Here is a 17,557-nt window from a genome sequence, read left to right as displayed (position 1 = left end):
ATTTTCTAACACTTTATGCATAGCCGAGAAGTTCTAGCAGCTTACAACAACTTTGGGAAAAATTGCATAACTCTTTGATCGATTGTCCAAATAACGAACATCTTTTTGTATTAGAAACTAGACTCATAGAAGATCGCAATTGTATAAAATTTGCAGCATCTCCATGCACACAAAAATCAATTTGTTGGTTAAAGTCGAACTGCATAAAAAATGGACAAAGTTATTTTTGTCAAGTTCAAGAATGTAGCATCCATCAATCGAAGAGGCAAATAAATTCAAATTTGTGTCTTGACATAAGAAACATTAGGCAAAAACTTGTGTGAGACGGTCTCACGGGTCGTATTTGTGAGACGGATCTCTTATTTGGCTCATGCATGAAAAAGTATTATTTTTTATGCTAAGAATATTACTTTTTATTGTGAATATGGGTAAGATCGACCCGTCTCACAGATAAAAATCCGTGAGACGGTCTCACATGAGACCCACTCTAAACATTAAGCAGATTGTGAGATTATGGCCTACAAAGAGTAGGCTAGGTGTTTCGATTAAGCATGAGATAAGTCTTGAGCCGAAGTGGATTTGGTTTGTACAAGGTGTCACACAAATCAAAGTCTTTCTAGAAGATACCTCTCGACAGTGAAAGAAAGGCTGACGTAAGAATTATTAATCTCTAAATATTTATAAACAAATTTGTACATCTTTATTTTATCACATTAATTATTGTTAATGTTCTATTTTTCTATATTCAACTCGCATTATTTTAAAACCATTTGCAAATTTTTAATCGGTTTTTAGAGAGTTGTATTGAGTTTCTTCCACTCCATTTAGAACCGAACTCAATATAATTTCTCAACGCTCGATTTATTTTTTAATATTTCAAGAACGAGCAACTGTTTATTTTTAAAAAGCAAAATATTTTAAATTACTTATTTAACCTCTCTAAACACATTTCTCATTATAACATAATATTCCTAGAAAATCTTTTATAGAGAAACTTCAACTAAAATAATTTATAACTGGACCAACATGAATGATAAATTGAGGCACAAAAAAATCAAAAACATTATTTGTTGTTCACTAACCACCCTGCTCAAAAAATCAACGGGGACAACCAACCTACAGTTTTCGTTGCAACGAGAAAAACAACATGAACTTGATACTCCATTTCTCTTGTCAAAATAGCAATTTGATCATCATTCCTCAGATAATCAGAGTTCTAGGTTGCCTACAAGCCACAAGTTTAAAACATTCAAGTCATCAAAAACCATCTTGTTTATTTTGGATAAAATGCAGCTGGAAGAATCGAACTAGTCACCTTCTTCAATCGTAGTGACCTGGCACAATTTCACACAGTTCTCATTGTTGAGCTTCCTTTCAAGGCTTTTGATAAGTGGGTATAGGGACGCCTGAATCTGCAGTCAACTTTTTGTAAGCATTTTGTAATCTTTGAGTGACAGGACCCACTTTACCATCACCAACTGTGCGGGCATCGATTTGAATAACCTACCATGATTAGGGGCAATACGTTAATTTCTTCATGCATGATATGAAATCTAGCATCAAAATATAGGAAGAACTCTTGATTTTACTTGGATGAATGAGGTACAATTGATTCAAATAATATCAGCGCTTGAAACAATAGAGTAGGTAATAAATCCTTGAATGGACTTGGTTAAGTTTTGATAGTCAATATGTAAATTTTACGAGTTTTTCCTAGTTATTTTCACTACCGGCAACATCACATCATGATCTAGACTGCCTTCATCTTAAATTATACCTATAATGTTAAAGTAGATGATAAAACATAATGTAAGTAACAGTATTCAAATTGTTTATTTTTAGCATGCTGCAGAAGTGCATAGACAATATTTGACATGAATCTTAGCGCTGTCCACGTTTAATCAAAATTGTTTGGACGAGATGTACCAGCAGAGTATCATATGGACTTACCGGAGTAAGTTCTCCCATGGTTCCTGCAGTGAATACCTGCAACAAAACTGTTGCATAAATACATATGTTTGCAATAAAAGGACGACAAACATGAAACAACATCAATCTAACTAGCTAGATGAGTTACCTGTCTCACTATTTCTAATGATGAATGAGGGATGAATAAATTCTAAACACATGTAAAAACCCAGAAACTTGGGTTAACGAAAAACAAAACTGTGTAAACATGTATCGCTACAAGGAGAAACTGAAAGCATGTACACTTCCCTCCCTGAAATCAAACATAAATTGCAACTATTAATAGTTTTATCCATTTTTAACTGTACACAATCAACCGTGAACTTCTTGAAAATAAGTGATACAAGGTAACAAATAATGCAAAAAACAAGGTGACACATAGATCAATCGCTCTTTGGATGTATTCTTTTGGTGTGCTATGTAATTCCGATGATTTATTGTAATTCAATTATTTGGAGGTCTTAGCCTAGTCCCCTCCCATGTAAGTTGTTTTTAGTGTTCAATAAAGTCGGCTTTGCTTTGTATGCTGAACAGTATCTACTAGATTCTCATTGACTCTGCAAAACTTCCCTGCTGAGATGAAAATAGAGAAGTTATACCTCATCTGCCGTGTGGAACTCTGATAAACTAATTCTCCGCTCCTCAAAATCCAAGTTTTCATTGACCATAAGGTCCATGACCTGCATAATACATTATTTGCTTTCATAATGTATAACAAAGCTGAAAATTTTTGTCATCTAACTGCAAGAACTGTCATTTATATTTAGCATGGACTGCAAGTCCAAGTAGTGCAGACTGACATTCAAAAAACTTGTGATTTCTCAATACGACCCCACATTCAGATAAGAAACTAATCTGAGGTCTTAATAAAATACAGACTCGACTTTGAAGATCCATTCACACACCAGTGAAAAGTTCAATCCTAATTTGATATAGAAGCCATACTGTAAGTTTAAATTATTAACTGAGAAAAGACACAAATATTGCAACACAGTCCAATTTTTCTTCACAGATTCACAAAATTGAGTAAGATAAAAACTCAAGAATAAATGAAGTAAAAAACTGTTGTTTTATGCACTTATGAACACCAAGAGACTCTTGGAACAGTATTTATGGATCTTACTGTTGCCCGTGTTATGCCAGGAAGACAATAATCAGCATGGGGAGTTGCTACATGGCCTTTCTTCACCAGAAACTGGAATATGAGTAGATAAAATCATTTAAATATTAAAAGATGGTTTAACAAAATGCAAAACGCTAAAATTTGGAGCCTAGGAATCGACCAACAAATTGGTGCAATATATCTAAACCGGAACTCAACTAGATAGAATCCTACAAACTGCTCCTCCTTGTCTCATAAAGACTTAAAAATCAGATTTCATGCAATAGAAGACACCTATCATAAGCATAAATTATCAACATTGAGAACCGCAAAAAGGGGGGGAAAGAAAAGAACGAAAAGCAAATAAATTCATTCAACAGATTCCATCATGTTGAAATTTCACTGATAGCAAGTTATTCAGGAGATTGCACACTTCAGCCTAGTGCACAAAACTCACTATGTTCGTTGCATTAGTTTCTGACACATAGCCATCTTTGTCAAGCATGATGGCGTCATCGGCATGTGAATTATTCCCTTCTATCTGCATCAAGTCAAGAACTTCAGGGTCAAAATGTTAAAACAAATCCTAGCTAGTCGATTTTGTAAAGATACATATAATAATTTACCTTAGCAAGAATATTGTTTAGAAGGTTGTTGTGGTGAATTTTCGAATCCAAATTCTGCAACAGGTAATTTTATGTGTCATATGGTAAAAGCTGGTTGTTAATTTTGAGCACTGAATAATTTACCTTGATCACGCATGATGAAGCACTAAATTTGAAAAAAAAAAATCCAGAAAAATGCACAAAATGAAATAAAAGAAAAGATGAGGTAATTTTGCAAAATCAAAGCAAACAGTGAATGACTTAAGACCTTACATTTGGTGAATTACGGCGTGTGGTTGCTGTCACCAAAGTTATACCCCTTGAATTGTCATATACTGGAGGCTTCCATTCAGGAAGAACTGCGAAAGCACAGAATGAAACCAGTTGTACACGTACTCATCATGTTATACATTAAATGATAAATGCTAACAAAATAAAAATGGCATATTACCTATCAAGGTACATCCAAATAGGTTGAACGCTGGGCTCATTCCAGAAGTAACCTACAAAACAAAATAGAATTGATCCAACATTGACCAGAGTGAAAATCTAAAAGAGTATCAAGTAATGACCTCTATCTTCGAAAGCTAGGGTAAGTTCGACATGTTTCCAATATTTAGTAAAACATTGTTCGCAAATGTTTCCCAAATTTCTGAAATTGAATTGGAGTATGTGATGTATGTTTGAACAAGGTATTTTCCATTGTAAATCATGACAGGATGTGTCATGCTACTTAGTTTCTCAATACCGAGTATCTTGAAATTTCAAGGGCAGCAAATAGGATCTGTTGTCTCCTTTTCCATTAAAATCACATACTCTAAGTTCCTAGTAACCTATTTGAATTTGAACGAAATAAGTTGAAACATTTCAAGATCTAAGGATATGTGTATTGAAAGCATTCCTCACATGCGGCTAATACCTTGCTCTCTTTACGAAAGAAATGTCTTTTTGTTTCCTTAATTTGCAGTTGCATTGTTATTGATTGAAAAGAAGGTGGGAGAGAAATGGTGTCCAAGTTGCAGATAAAATTATCCTATCAGACCATTGTTATTGGAAGTAAATCCAGTGAAGTGTTCTAATGTTTGCATGTTTTGCTCCTAGGACTGAGAAGTCAGGTTGAATCCGAATTTCAAATCTTCCCCGTACAAATAGGAGGAAACTAAAATAAGAATAAAAACTAGACATACCTTCTTCCCACGAGTCAAAGTCAGTCTAATATGTGCATTATTGAACATGCCATTCCTTATTAAAGTTTTAAAAATCGCTTCCTTGACCTGCAGGACAAAGCATGTTAAATTAGGCATAGATAGCTGAATTCAGCAACTACATGTGTGCAACCCTACAACAAAAAATGCTATAAAGATGAAGTTCCAACAACCATAATTTCATTATTTTTCAATCAACCATTATGTACTCTTGTTCAAGAATACCTGTTCACGAGTTGGTATATTGCCGAATGCTAGAGCTTTTGCCGAGTCAAACAACCTGAAAATAAGAACATATCGACAGAAATAATTAAATGACTCCACAAACATTCCTGTTCACTAGTTCCTGGCTCAAAAAATAACTCATATTCTTTTTCAAAAAAATTAAGGTACCTCTTCCCTAAGATCTGCTACCAATAGCTAAGGCATACAAATTGATAAAGCTTGAATCACAGAGTCTCACCCAGTGATTAAAGCATTTTAATTGACAACTACAAAATGACCTTTAAATTAGGCTCACAAGAACAGGGGCCGGATCAGAATCCATTGAAAATGTGTTAAAGAGCCTTCACGAAACTATCAATACATGAATGAACCTAAACTAGTGGAAGGACCATGAACAACAAACTTTTTTTTTATTGTAAACAAAATTTTATTAGAACAAGAGAACAAGGTACAAGTAAGTGGATGAGGAATCCGCAAACAAACCACAAAGAAAGAAAACTACTACACTGTCGTCAATAGCATAGAAATTTCCAATCCCTCACTACGTCTGAAATAAAAAAGTCGTCTAACTCGTGACTCTGAATTTGATCTTCTCCCAAACCTCATACATAGACTCAGCTATGTCAGTGAAAATTCTTTTGTTCCACTCCAACCAAATTGGCCAAAATAGGCAATGAACTACTAAATACCAAAAACACCTAGTTCTCCTCCCGGTAAGTATACCTGGCTCCAAAAGAAACATGCCCTCCGCCTTTCTTGGAAAGATCCATTCGAAACCCCATTCCTGCAATACTTTGATCCAAATTCCGCTCGTGAACGAACAACGCAAAAGTAGATGGTCTTGATCCTCCTCTTTGTTCCGGCATAAGTTACACCAGTGCAGACTTAAAGCACAGATAGGCCATCGTTTTTGCAATGTATCGCAAGTTGGCAATTTCTCCAAAGCCACAGCCCACGAGAAAACTTGAACCTTAAATGGGATAGGTACTTTCTAGATATTAGTGTAGTACAGGAAAAAAGGAAAGTTGTTGATCAGGAAAAAAAAAAAAAGTCATAAAAATAACTAACAGAAAAAGACCCTGAAGAATCGCCCAACCAAACCCTAAAATCCTCCATGCCCAACTCCAAATGAACTGTATCTAAAACCCTTAATAGAGAGTTGAACTCAACAATTTCGACCTCATTTAAAGCTCTTCAGAAATGGAAAGAAGCATACCAGTCAAAGTTTGAGTTAACCGGGAGGTCCACAACACTGATGAAGTTGCTAATAGGTTAGTTAAGAGTTGTGGAGATCTGAAACAGAGATTAAAACGCTCTTTGAACGGCGAAACCCCCCCAATGATCCTCCAAAAATGAATAAGATTCCCTCATTTGAGCACCGCCCAAATTAACTAATGAAAGTCGGGTAAAAACGAGAGATAAATTTCCAAGGGCTTCTAAAAATAGTGTTTCTAGCCAACCCCATGTCCCACCCATTTTCTTGTAGACCATAAATGCTCTTGATAACTTTTTTCCGCAAGGAATCCATTTCCAGTGAACATCTCCGCCACCATTTCCCTAAAAGTGTCTTATTCTTCAAACAAATATTCCCCAAGCCCAGACCCTCCATCTTTTGGTTTACAAACTTGATCCCAGACAACTACATGACAATGCACCTCCCCATCGGACTCCGTCCCACAGAAAGTCCCTCATTATTTTTTTTCATCATTTTTGCCAACCAAATTGGCACTTTAGAGAGACATGAAATACGTTGGCATTGCACTTAACACAGACTTTATCGACGTTAGGCGAAACCCACCACCCCCCGATAGAAACGTCTTTTTCCAGCTTGCTAGTTTCTTAGACATCTAAAAATAGTGTTTCTAGCCAACCCCATGTCCCACCCATTTTCTTGTAGACCATAAATGCTCTTGATAACTTTTTTCCGCAAGGAATCCATTTCCACTGAACATCTCCACCACCATTTCCCTAAAAGTGTCTTATCCTTCAAACAAATATTCCCCAAGCCCAGACCCTCCATCTTTTGGTTTACAAACTTGATCCCAGACAACTACATGACAATGCACCTCCCCATAGACTCCGTCCCACAGAAAATCCCTCATTATTTTTTTTCATCATTTTTGCCAACCAAATTGGCACTTTAGAGAGACATGAAATACGTTGGCATTGCACTTAACACAGACTTTATCGACGTTACGCGAAGCCCACCACCCCCCGATAGAAACGTCTTTTTCCAGCTTGCTAGTTTCTTAGACATCTTGGAAACCATGGGTTTTCAAAAATCAAAATTCCTAGGATTGCCATCCAACGGTGCCTCGAGATACTAATTGGTCACTTCTCTTTTTTACACCCAATCGCTGAAGCCAAACTTTTGACCTCCACTTCCGAACAATTTAATCCCAACAAAATGTTTTTACCAAGTTAATCTTCAATCCCGATTTCAAGAATTGAGTATTTCTACTAAAGCATGCAGATGCCTCTCAAATTGGACAAAAACAAAGTATCATCTGCGAATATGATGTGAGAGATTTCTATTTTATCTCTCCTTAATTCCGGCCCCCTTACTTCATTCGCGACCTTAGCCCTATCTACCGAACGCCCCAATCCATCAATCACTAGATTACAAAGGACAGGGGATAATGGGTCCCTTTGCCTAAGACCTCGCTCCTCATTAAAATGCCAAAGTTTGTAGCATCTCAACCCGCATTGGTTGCATGAAAATGTCACAACAATAATGTACGGCCTTCTATCAACTTGTCCGCAAGGATCAAACAAAGAGGGTAATTGGCTAGTACCCAACTTCTTGACATCTAAACCCAAGTGCTTCCATAAATCCAAACAAATTCTCACCGCAAATCCGTGAGTGAGTAGAAATAACAATATTGTGGGATGAGTTCATTTGAACCAAGTAGATTCTTTCACAGATACATCTTCTATTCTACAATATCTTGGTTATACTTGATAGCCTTGAATATTACAATCAGATAACACATGCACTATTAAAATGGATCACACAAAAATGTAATAGCATACATTCTATTATATTAATTTATATACTCTTTAACTCGTTTACCTATCTAAATGCTCCTCCAATTTGAATACCTTCCCATCATAAACACGAAGACCCTCCCAAACTGCATCACCACCTTGGACAACAGAGTCAAACACTGAAACCTGAAGCATTGCATGACAAAGAAATAACATGAGTAATTTTGGCACATTTAGACCGAATGTAAGAGCTTCAGACCTCAGTGATTATTGGAGAAAGTTTAATCTTTTCATGTTCATAGCAACGTACCTTTGCACTTTCACGGGGCAATATCTCATCACCAACCCAAACAAGTAACTTTTCATTGGCAGGAACAGGAAATTTTGAAGGGAGGGGTTTTGTAGCGGTCTGCCTCATATAGAGCTTAAGCAAATTGTAGAAATGTAAGCTTTGCTCCAGCAAGTTGTACAAAGATGATGGAAATGGCTGAAAATTTAAATGAGGTTAAACATTTGTCCAGGTCTTCATGAACTGTTCCTAGTGTGGGAGTGTGGCAAGTACAACCCAATCAAGTTGACAATTAACAGTGCATGATGTAGTGGGATTTTCAAAGCAGTGATTTTAATCATTGCAAGTAGGGCATCTGATGCTGACCTTTGTATGATAATATGTATACAGATTTCAATCAACAATTTGCTAATTGAGAGTATTCAATGAATATAACATATTTGACACCCCATTTGAGCATGGATGAGGAATGGATTTGGACAAGAAATCATAAGCGCCTTTAATAAAAGTAAAAAATATAATTGTACATGAGACTGGACAAGTGGAATTCTCAATTAGAAGCTGACTCATCAAGTTCATATTTTATACCCACATAGCTTCCCCATAAAATATTTACAGGCTTCAGCTTCTCACATTCCCTCGAGGAAGGATACCCCTATAAAACCCAAGGTTATACATAAAAAAAACCCTCAAAATATAAGTTTGATTGGATACCAGTGGACTAACATGGGCATGTTGTGCTTAAACAATCCTGACGTTAGCTCCACTATATCCTTTCTTGGAGACAGAGGTATCAGTATTGACACACAATTCACATGGCTATAAGGTAAATTTTAGTACTAAAGTAACTATACCCCCAACAAAATAAACATGTGAAGTGGCTTTCACTTACAGAAGAATACTTCCTCGGCCGTTCAAATCCTGTCGATCTATGTGTATTTTTGTACCAATAGGGTGCCCACATGCCATCGAATGGTTTTGGCCCGGATTCCCATCTGAAAAGTTCAATTATTCATACTTTAACATAACTGAAATTTCAGGAAAGGAAAAAATAGTGATGGTGCCAGAGAGAAGTAGATCCCCAGAGATTTGATCTAGTCTGGTAAAATGAAAGGCAACAATATCAAACACAAAAGCTTAATGGAAGCTAAAAAATGATCACATGGCCAGAGAATACAAGTTCAAGCTGGTCTCATCTATGACAGGTGAAAAAAAGCATAATCATGGCCATCACTAATTAGAATGGCTTTAACGTATGCTATTACTTGGATTTTTATTTTTTTATATAAAAAACGATGATTTATTAAATACTTAATAGCTTTTTTTAATTACAATAAGCGGACTAGTAATCTACTGAAGACAAAATACAAAACAAAACCCTAGCCCTATCAATATTACACAAGAGCTCAATCTTTCAATAAATCTAACATCGAGACATTCTGATAGGATCGGTTCTCGTAATAAGAGTGTTTAGAAGGGGGGTTGAATAAACACTCACACTTAAAAATGTTCTTTAACAATATTTGAGTTCAGTTTGGTGACAAACTGAATCTCGGAATCTTGTTGGTCAATAACAATCAGTTAAACTAGAATAGTTGCGGAAAGTAACTGATTCAAAGATAGAATACGAAACTGAAAGAAATATGCAAGAGTTGTTTCTGGATGTTCGGAGAATTTAATTACTCCTACGTCACCCCTTCTATCACAAGGATAGGATATTCACTAAAAGACTTTGATCAAGTACAACACTTGTACAGACCCACTTCAGTTTGGACTTACAACTGCCAAAACTGAAACTCTTAGTTCTACACAATATTTTCAGTACGTAACTGATATTAGCACAATTGAGTCTAACAACTTTTAGATAGTGCTAATACGCTCAGATTGTAGCCTTGATTGCTACGAATAATTCAAATGAGAGTGAGCTGAGATTTTGACAGAGTAACAGCAAGCTTTAAGATTGAATGATCGTCTCTTATTTATCTGCTGTTCTTCAGTTATATTTATACTTCATTTTCAACGGTAACTTTGATATGTATTTGAATTCTAGTATCCGTTGATTGCCACTTCATCATTCCTTGGGCAATGTTCTCTTCATTGATTGTTATACGGCGTCTTAATTGCAATAGCCAAAACACATTGTTCTATGCTGTAATGATTGAAGTGCGAAGTTCTTGTAATCTGTTATGTCTCCTTTGTTCTTTCCCGAGACGTCTTCAGTTGAGAAACTGATCAGTTGATCAGTTTGCCTTATATCATTGTATCAACTTGCTTCAGTTGCCGAATTCGTTTGTGCGCATCAGTTGATTCATATTTTGTTAATCGATTGATTTATGTTTTGTCAAACTCCAGAATCTAGTTTCCAACAATTTCCCCCTTTATGGTGTTTGACAAAACCAAGTGATTTAAGATCAAATAACTGAGCTCTTTGTAGATTACGCAACTGAATTATAAAATAACTGGGTTCCTTGTAGATAACATAACATCTGAGAATATAATATCTGGATTCCTTGTAGATAATATAAAATCTGAGAATATAATATCTGGATTCCTTGTAGATAATATAAAATCTGATCATATAAATATTCTGATTAAATCTTCTTCAGCTGCTTTGTCCTTCCCCCTTTTTGTCAAACATCTCCATTTTGTCTGACCGCTTTCGAACGTCAATGGATAGAAGTTTTACATCTGCTGAGAGACTTGAGGCGACAGTTGTGAAGGAAGTTTGAAGCGATGCTATTCAATTAGAAACAGAGGTTTCCAGTCGCTCAACTCTCTGACTGATTACATTCTGAGTTGTACAGAATGAGCTAACTAGCCCATTCATCATTTCTTGCACAGTCCTGCTAAGAGAGTCCATGTTGGCTTGAAGATTGTTTAGTTTTTGCTGAGTCAAATTCAATCGAAGAATCCAATTTGACAGTATGCGACAGCTGTTCGAGTTGAATTTTCTTGATTTCAGCTAGCATCTGCTGCATACTGTACTGTATGTTCTGAATTTCTTCAAGAACAGTATCCATTTCTGTGGATTGAATTGGAGGTTGCTGGCTGGGCGTTTCTGAATGCTTCGTTGATTGTCCAAAAAGAACTAATGCTTGATTAGTTTCTATTGTTCCAACCGTAGACTGAGCTGGAATGTTTTCTTGAATTTGAGATGATGATGGTTGATTTTAATCAAATATTTGTCTGTCTGGCTGAATGATGGAGATGGGTTGTTCATGCATAGAGACTTCCTGTATAGGATTAACTGAACTTTGTTCTTGCTCTTTTGATTTAGTGAGCAACTGACTTTCTTCATGTTCAGCAGTTTCTTGGTCTGATGGTTTTGCTTGTTCGTCAGTTTGAACAACTTGTTCAGCAGAACTTTCTGACTGAACTGGTGCTTCAGTTTGAGCTTTGTTCGCTGTAGTTATTTCTTTTTCTGATTTTTGGGTTGGTACTTCAGTTTGAGCAGATATAAATGTTTCATCAACGAGTGACTCAGTTGGTGCTTCAGACGATATCTTAATATCTTGATGTGGTTGTTCAGCTGAATGAGTAACTGAGTCATACTGAGCTTCTAAGGCAACAGCTTGAATGATTTCATCGATGTTTGCCAAGGATAGTTCTTCTTCAGAATATAACTGATGTTCTGTCTGAGAGGATTTAGGTATTTCCTGATCTGGCTTTTCAGTTGACTGTTGTGGAGATGGTTCTTTTTGTGGAGAGAAGGATAAATCTTTTTCAGTATTTGAGTTGAAAGGTTTTTCATGAATAACTAGTTCCTGATATTCTTCCCAAAATCTTATTTCCCTTTGCAGGCTACTAAGATCTGCGTCCAGTTGAGTGAACACAGCTCTATCATTGTATGCAGTTGGACTTGTTGGATGGTAGTTGGACTTCAGCTGTGATATCATTCTTGCTAGCTTTTTGACGCGAATCTGATCAAAGAAGTATTTCTGCCTTTCTAATGCTTGTGAAATTGTAGCAGCTTTGACTACTTTCATCACGATTGCTTCTAGTTTGATGAACTTTTTCAGTTGAGATCTATGCTTCAGTTCTTTGGCAAAGATTTCTGTTCTGAAGCTTTTCCAACAGTCAAAAGATTTTAATTGTGATGTGGCAAATGCATTGACCTGTTCCCAAACAAGGTCAATGTGTGTTTGAATGGCATTGGATGGCCGGGGTTCTTCAACTAGCTGTCCTTTTCCTTTGTCAGTTGAAAGAGTGTGAATAAGATCCATTCCTGAGTGTGTTGATTGCACTGGTTCCCTTAATATTATACCTTTAGATCTGGCCCTAGGCAAGATGGTAGGGTGATTTACAAGGGTTAATGGGGCTTTAACCTTAGCTGTTGTCTTGGCTTTGGTAACTGGTTCATCAGGTGAGAGTATCTGCAAAGGTATGGTTGAATGGGTTGTTGATCAGCTGATTGGATAACTTCCATTGTTGTTGTTGTTTTAGTTCTTTTAGTCCTTGGTCTTTTGACAAGCCTAGGTGAAGGAGTTTTCTCTACGTCTGATTCACTGAGAATCAGTTTCCTTTTTGCTGTTTTGACCTTCTTGACTGTGTTGATGGCTCAACTTCCAGTTTGGCTTTTGATTGCAAGATGTTTTTGGCAGTAAAGACTTTGAATTTTGATGATATTTCAGCATTTTCAGCTACTAAACCCTTCAGTTTTAACAGATAACTGATTTGGATAGCAAAACCACATGATTGTTTGGATGACTTGAGCATATTCTTCAAGATGTTAAACAGAATATATCTCCAATTTACTTTCTTTTCACTCATGATTATGGTCATTACCTGGAATTTTTCGAGTGTAAGAGCAGCATAAGAACCGGCTTTTGCTAATATTCCCTTTGCTACGATATCAGCTAGCAACTGAATTTCTGGTTTCAGTTCCTTCTTTGGATCGGAAACCTTGATTTTTCGTCCATCAGCAGATAATCGAGACTGCATTTCTTCAATGTCCTGAGTTTTTACTTCAGAAAAATTTACATAACCTTCAGTTGGTAAAGAAAAGATTTCTCCGAAAGATTCCTCAGAAAGACGTAGCAGCTGATCATTGATAGTGACAGATATAGTGTCATTATTAGTGATAAATCCTTTCCTGTAGAATTCATTGACCTCTTTGAGATATATCTTCTGGGAAGATTGTCCTAAGAACATCCTGAGACCTGTCGACTCAAGCTTTAGAAATACATTCTTAACATCTGCTTCTTGAATCGATAGAGCCGAGTTAAAATCGATGACCATTGCATTTAATATGTGAGCAGGAGTTTGAGTCGCCATTGAAAGCTGAATGATTTCCTGTAGAAACGAAAAATATAGATTTCCTTTGAAAAGTGAGGATAATCGTGATTGTAAGGAAGACGAACTGAATCAAAGCGGGTAAAGTACTTTTGTTTGTGACTGTTTGAATTATCGGACACGTGTCCATCCAGAAAGTTTTGAGTAAAAAAAAATGTGTGTACGTGTGCTGTAAACGTGTGTACAATTTTGAGCGGTTAAAAATGTGTCCACGTTATAAACTGAAATTCATCATGATTTGGCAGACAGTCACGTCATTTGATTTGGAATATGATAAGTTTAATCAGGTAACTTATATGAGAGGATTAGTGGAATTAGCAACTGAACCATCAGTTAGTGAGGCTGAGTCCTTTCAGTTGAGAATACACTAACAACTGTCTTCTCAGTTAACCTCTTAAACCACCATTCCCCCTAAATAGATGCGTTATAAAAAAAATAAAGTCGATTAAATAAAATAATCCTGAGGCTTAGTAGAGTAATCATCACTTAAGAAAGTGTCCTTTCATTTTCCCGACTTGGCCTATAAATATAAATAAAGAAGTTAGTCACAAGTATCAGTAAAAATAATGGAAGGAGCAAGTAGTTCAAACGTCTCTCCACTTTCGCTTGAAGCTCAAAAGGCTGCCATAGAGGACAAGGTTTTTCATGCCAGTCTTCCCTATTGGGAAGAGTTACAGGAGCTGGAGCTTCTGTACAACTCTGGGAGGGTTACCACCTTCAGGCGGATGGCCCAGCTGAGAGAAGTGCGAAGGCACTTAAACATTGCTGTAGAGGTGGATGCTTTCAAGGAGGGGCCATCTCTATGAGCTGATGCTTCGCAAGGAGCTGGAGATTCTTAATGGCATTGCTTCTTCCCACAGCTTCTGCAAAACTTCTTCCTCAGCTCTAGCTGTTTGGATGAGGATGTGGATAGCTAGTGTAGAAGAAATTTATGAAAATGTAGTTCTCTCCAAAATTTAAGGATAAATAAAATCTTTATTTTGATAATGTGTCGTTTTTCTTTGTTTCTGCACACAATGATCTGTATGAGATTTAAACACATGGAGTAATGACACACTAAGAAACATCAGTTGTGATAAGTAATCAAATGAACTGTTGAGAAACTAATTATCATAAGTTGATGATAAACTGATACTATTTAAACAGCTGTTAAGAACAGTCAAACTGGTGTCAGTTGATAATGAACAACTGATAACTTAAAAGTCCTCGGTATATGTGAAATACTCTTTAATTGACTTGAGACTCTTCAGCTTCTCCATCGTCATTTTCCTATAAATAGGATGATAGTGATAAAACATGTGTTTTAATATCAGTTCAAAAATATTTCAATATGTCCGATTCTGATGCATGCAGCAACACTAATGTCCATGTGACTGAGCAATCAACCCCTCGTTTAATAAATATCAAAAGAAAGATGGAGATATATGTCCTGCAGAAAGTGTTGTCAACATGGGAGAAGATTCATGAATTGAAGATGAATAGTGACAGTGATGTTGTTCCTACTCGTGCTCAGTAGGCAAGTAGCATTGAAGTATCTTGAACGTTTTGAAGTTAGGCATGTTAGAGATTTGGTGGAGGACAACTGTCTTTTGGAGGCATTGCTGTGGAAAGAGTGGCATGTTGTTGATAAGATTTCGAAATCTAGGGCATTTGCTAGAGTTCGAATTTATGAGTTAAATGATTGGGTTAGAGCATGGCTAGATTCAGTTGATGCCATGATATCTTCTGTAAAATGGGAACGTTGGTATTCATAATAAAGTGTTATTTTCTATTTGTTGTGTTCTTATTTTCTGTATATGATTCTGTTAGTATAACAATATTACTAAAAATTTCTAAGATAAGTCGATTAAACCAAGAATAGTTCGAAAATAAGAAAACTTAGCCTCAGGTAATGGTTTTGTGAAGATATCAGCTGCTTGTTGTTCAGTTGAGATATATTCTAGCCGAATATCCTTTTTTAATGCATGATCCCTGATGAAGTGATGCCTGACATCTATATGTTTGGTCCTTGAGTGAAGAACTGGATTGTAGGTGATGGCAATTGTGCTGGTATTATCACAAAATATGGGTGATTCTGTTGATGTTACTCCATAATCCTTCAGTTGTTGCTGAATCCAGATTAGTTGTGCACAACAGCTACCAGCAGCAAGATATTCTGCTTCTGTTGTTGAGGTAGCTATGGATGTCTGCTTCTTGCTGAACAAAGAGATCAGTCTATCTCCTAAGAATTGACAAGATCCACTTGTACTTTTACGATCAAGCTTACATCCTGCATAATCTGCATCTGAATATCCAACGAAATTGAAAGTAGAGTCTTTAGAATACAATAACCCAACATTTTGTGTACCCTTAAGATATCTCAGAATTCTTTTGGCAGCTGAGAAATGTTATTGCTTAGGATTTGCTTGAAATCTGGCACACATACAGACAGCAAAAACAATATCAGGGCGACTGGCTGTTAGGTATAGCAGTGAACCTATTAACCCTCTGTATAATGTCGCCTCTACTGATATTCCCCCTTCGTCAGTGTCTAATTTAACTGATGAGCTCATGGGAGTTGTTGCAGCTGAACATGATTCCATACCAAATTTCTTTAGCAGCTCCTTTGTATATTTTGTTTGACTAATGAATATGTCAGTTTCCAGTTGCTTCACTTGCAGTCCAAGAAAGAATGTCAGTTCACCCATCATACTCATTTCAAACTTATCCTGCATTAACTTAGCAAACTTTTCACACAATTTGGGGTTAATTGACCCAAAAATTATATCATCAACATAAATCTGAACTAATAAGATATGATTATTTTTAGTAAATTTGAACAAGGTCTTATCAATTGATCCAACTGAAAAGTCATGATCAGTTAAGAATTTTGAAAGAGTTTCATACCAAGCCCTGGGAGCTTGTTTAAGACCATATAATGCTTTGCTCAAATAGTACACATGATCAGGAAATTTGTGGTTTACAAAACCTGGAGGTTGTTCGACATATACTTCTTCTTGTAACTGACCATTTAGGAATGCACTTTTCACATCCATCTGATAAACTTTGAAGTTCTTGTGAGATGCATAAGCAAGAAATATTCTGATTGCTTCCAATCTTGCAACTGGAGCATACGTCTCATCGTAGTCAATTCCTTCTTCTTGCCTATATCCTTGTGCTACTAGTCTAGCTTTGTTGCGTATAACTGAGCCATCCTCATTTAGCTTATTCTTGTACACCCATTTTGTTCCTATAATGGTTTTTGAAGTTGGTCTTGGAACTAAGTTCCAGACGTTATTGTGAGTGAACTGATTCAGCTCTTCTTGCATAGCATTTACCCAGTTAGGATCAGCAAGAGCTTCATCAGTTTTCTTTGGTTCCAGTTGTGAGACGAAGGCTGAGTGAATAAATAAATTTAACATTTGATTTGCGAGTTCTTACAGGATCAGATGGATTTCCTATTACTAGATGAGGTGGATGTGACTTTTTCCATCTGTATTCTGTATTTGTTGCATCAGCAACTTCTTCAGTTGACATCTGAGTGCAATTTTCAGCTTCAGTTAATGTCTCAACAGCTGGTATTTGAATGTTATCAGTTTCCTTTAATAACTGATTGTTGTCATTGACTTCCTGCTCATTTAATTGATCTAAAATCTCTGGTTCTGGTGTTTGGAAGATGTCTTGATTGTGATGACTTTCATCTTTATCATCATCGTCCAAACTTATATCTGTCAATCGATCAGCTAGCTCAACTTGATCAGTTGGCTTATCAGTTAGTACAGTTTCATCAAAATTAACATGCGCAGATTCTTCAACATTTAAAGTTTTCTTATTAAAGGAAACATGCGGTTCTGGTTTACCATCGTTCATTGCATATTATGGTCCATTTGGTTGGAAAGGAATA

General features: G+C 36.4%; 1 protein-coding gene across 2 annotated transcripts in view; it reads right to left on the bottom strand.

The window, feature by feature from the left end:
* Positions 1 to 1,106: 1,106 nt before the first annotated feature.
* The window catches only part of LOC140809023 (branched-chain-amino-acid aminotransferase-like protein 1), a 28,336-nt gene continuing 11,885 nt past the window's right edge, over positions 1,107 to 17,557 (bottom strand). For both annotated transcript variants that reach the window (XM_073166476.1, XM_073166477.1), the window contains exons 8-21: positions 9,275 to 9,377; positions 8,404 to 8,580; positions 8,179 to 8,279; positions 5,106 to 5,160; positions 4,863 to 4,949; positions 4,127 to 4,178; positions 3,949 to 4,034; positions 3,697 to 3,750; positions 3,528 to 3,611; positions 3,092 to 3,163; positions 2,568 to 2,648; positions 1,951 to 1,986; positions 1,316 to 1,503; positions 1,107 to 1,225 (exon numbers count right to left, since the gene is read on the bottom strand). In XM_073166476.1, coding sequence (XP_073022577.1) covers positions 1,375 to 1,503; positions 1,951 to 1,986; positions 2,568 to 2,648; positions 3,092 to 3,163; positions 3,528 to 3,611; positions 3,697 to 3,750; positions 3,949 to 4,034; positions 4,127 to 4,178; positions 4,863 to 4,949; positions 5,106 to 5,160; positions 8,179 to 8,279; positions 8,404 to 8,580; positions 9,275 to 9,377 — 1,117 coding nt within the window. In that variant the 3' untranslated portion in view covers positions 1,107 to 1,225; positions 1,316 to 1,374. The remainder of the gene's footprint in view (positions 1,226 to 1,315; positions 1,504 to 1,950; positions 1,987 to 2,567; positions 2,649 to 3,091; positions 3,164 to 3,527; positions 3,612 to 3,696; positions 3,751 to 3,948; positions 4,035 to 4,126; positions 4,179 to 4,862; positions 4,950 to 5,105; positions 5,161 to 8,178; positions 8,280 to 8,403; positions 8,581 to 9,274; positions 9,378 to 17,557) is intronic.

Source organism: Primulina eburnea, chromosome 13 (genome assembly GCF_022965805.1).
Source record: "Primulina eburnea isolate SZY01 chromosome 13, ASM2296580v1, whole genome shotgun sequence".
NCBI classification, from domain to species: domain Eukaryota; kingdom Viridiplantae; phylum Streptophyta; class Magnoliopsida; order Lamiales; family Gesneriaceae; genus Primulina; species Primulina eburnea.
This window is presented reverse-complemented; position numbering and strand designations above follow the sequence as displayed.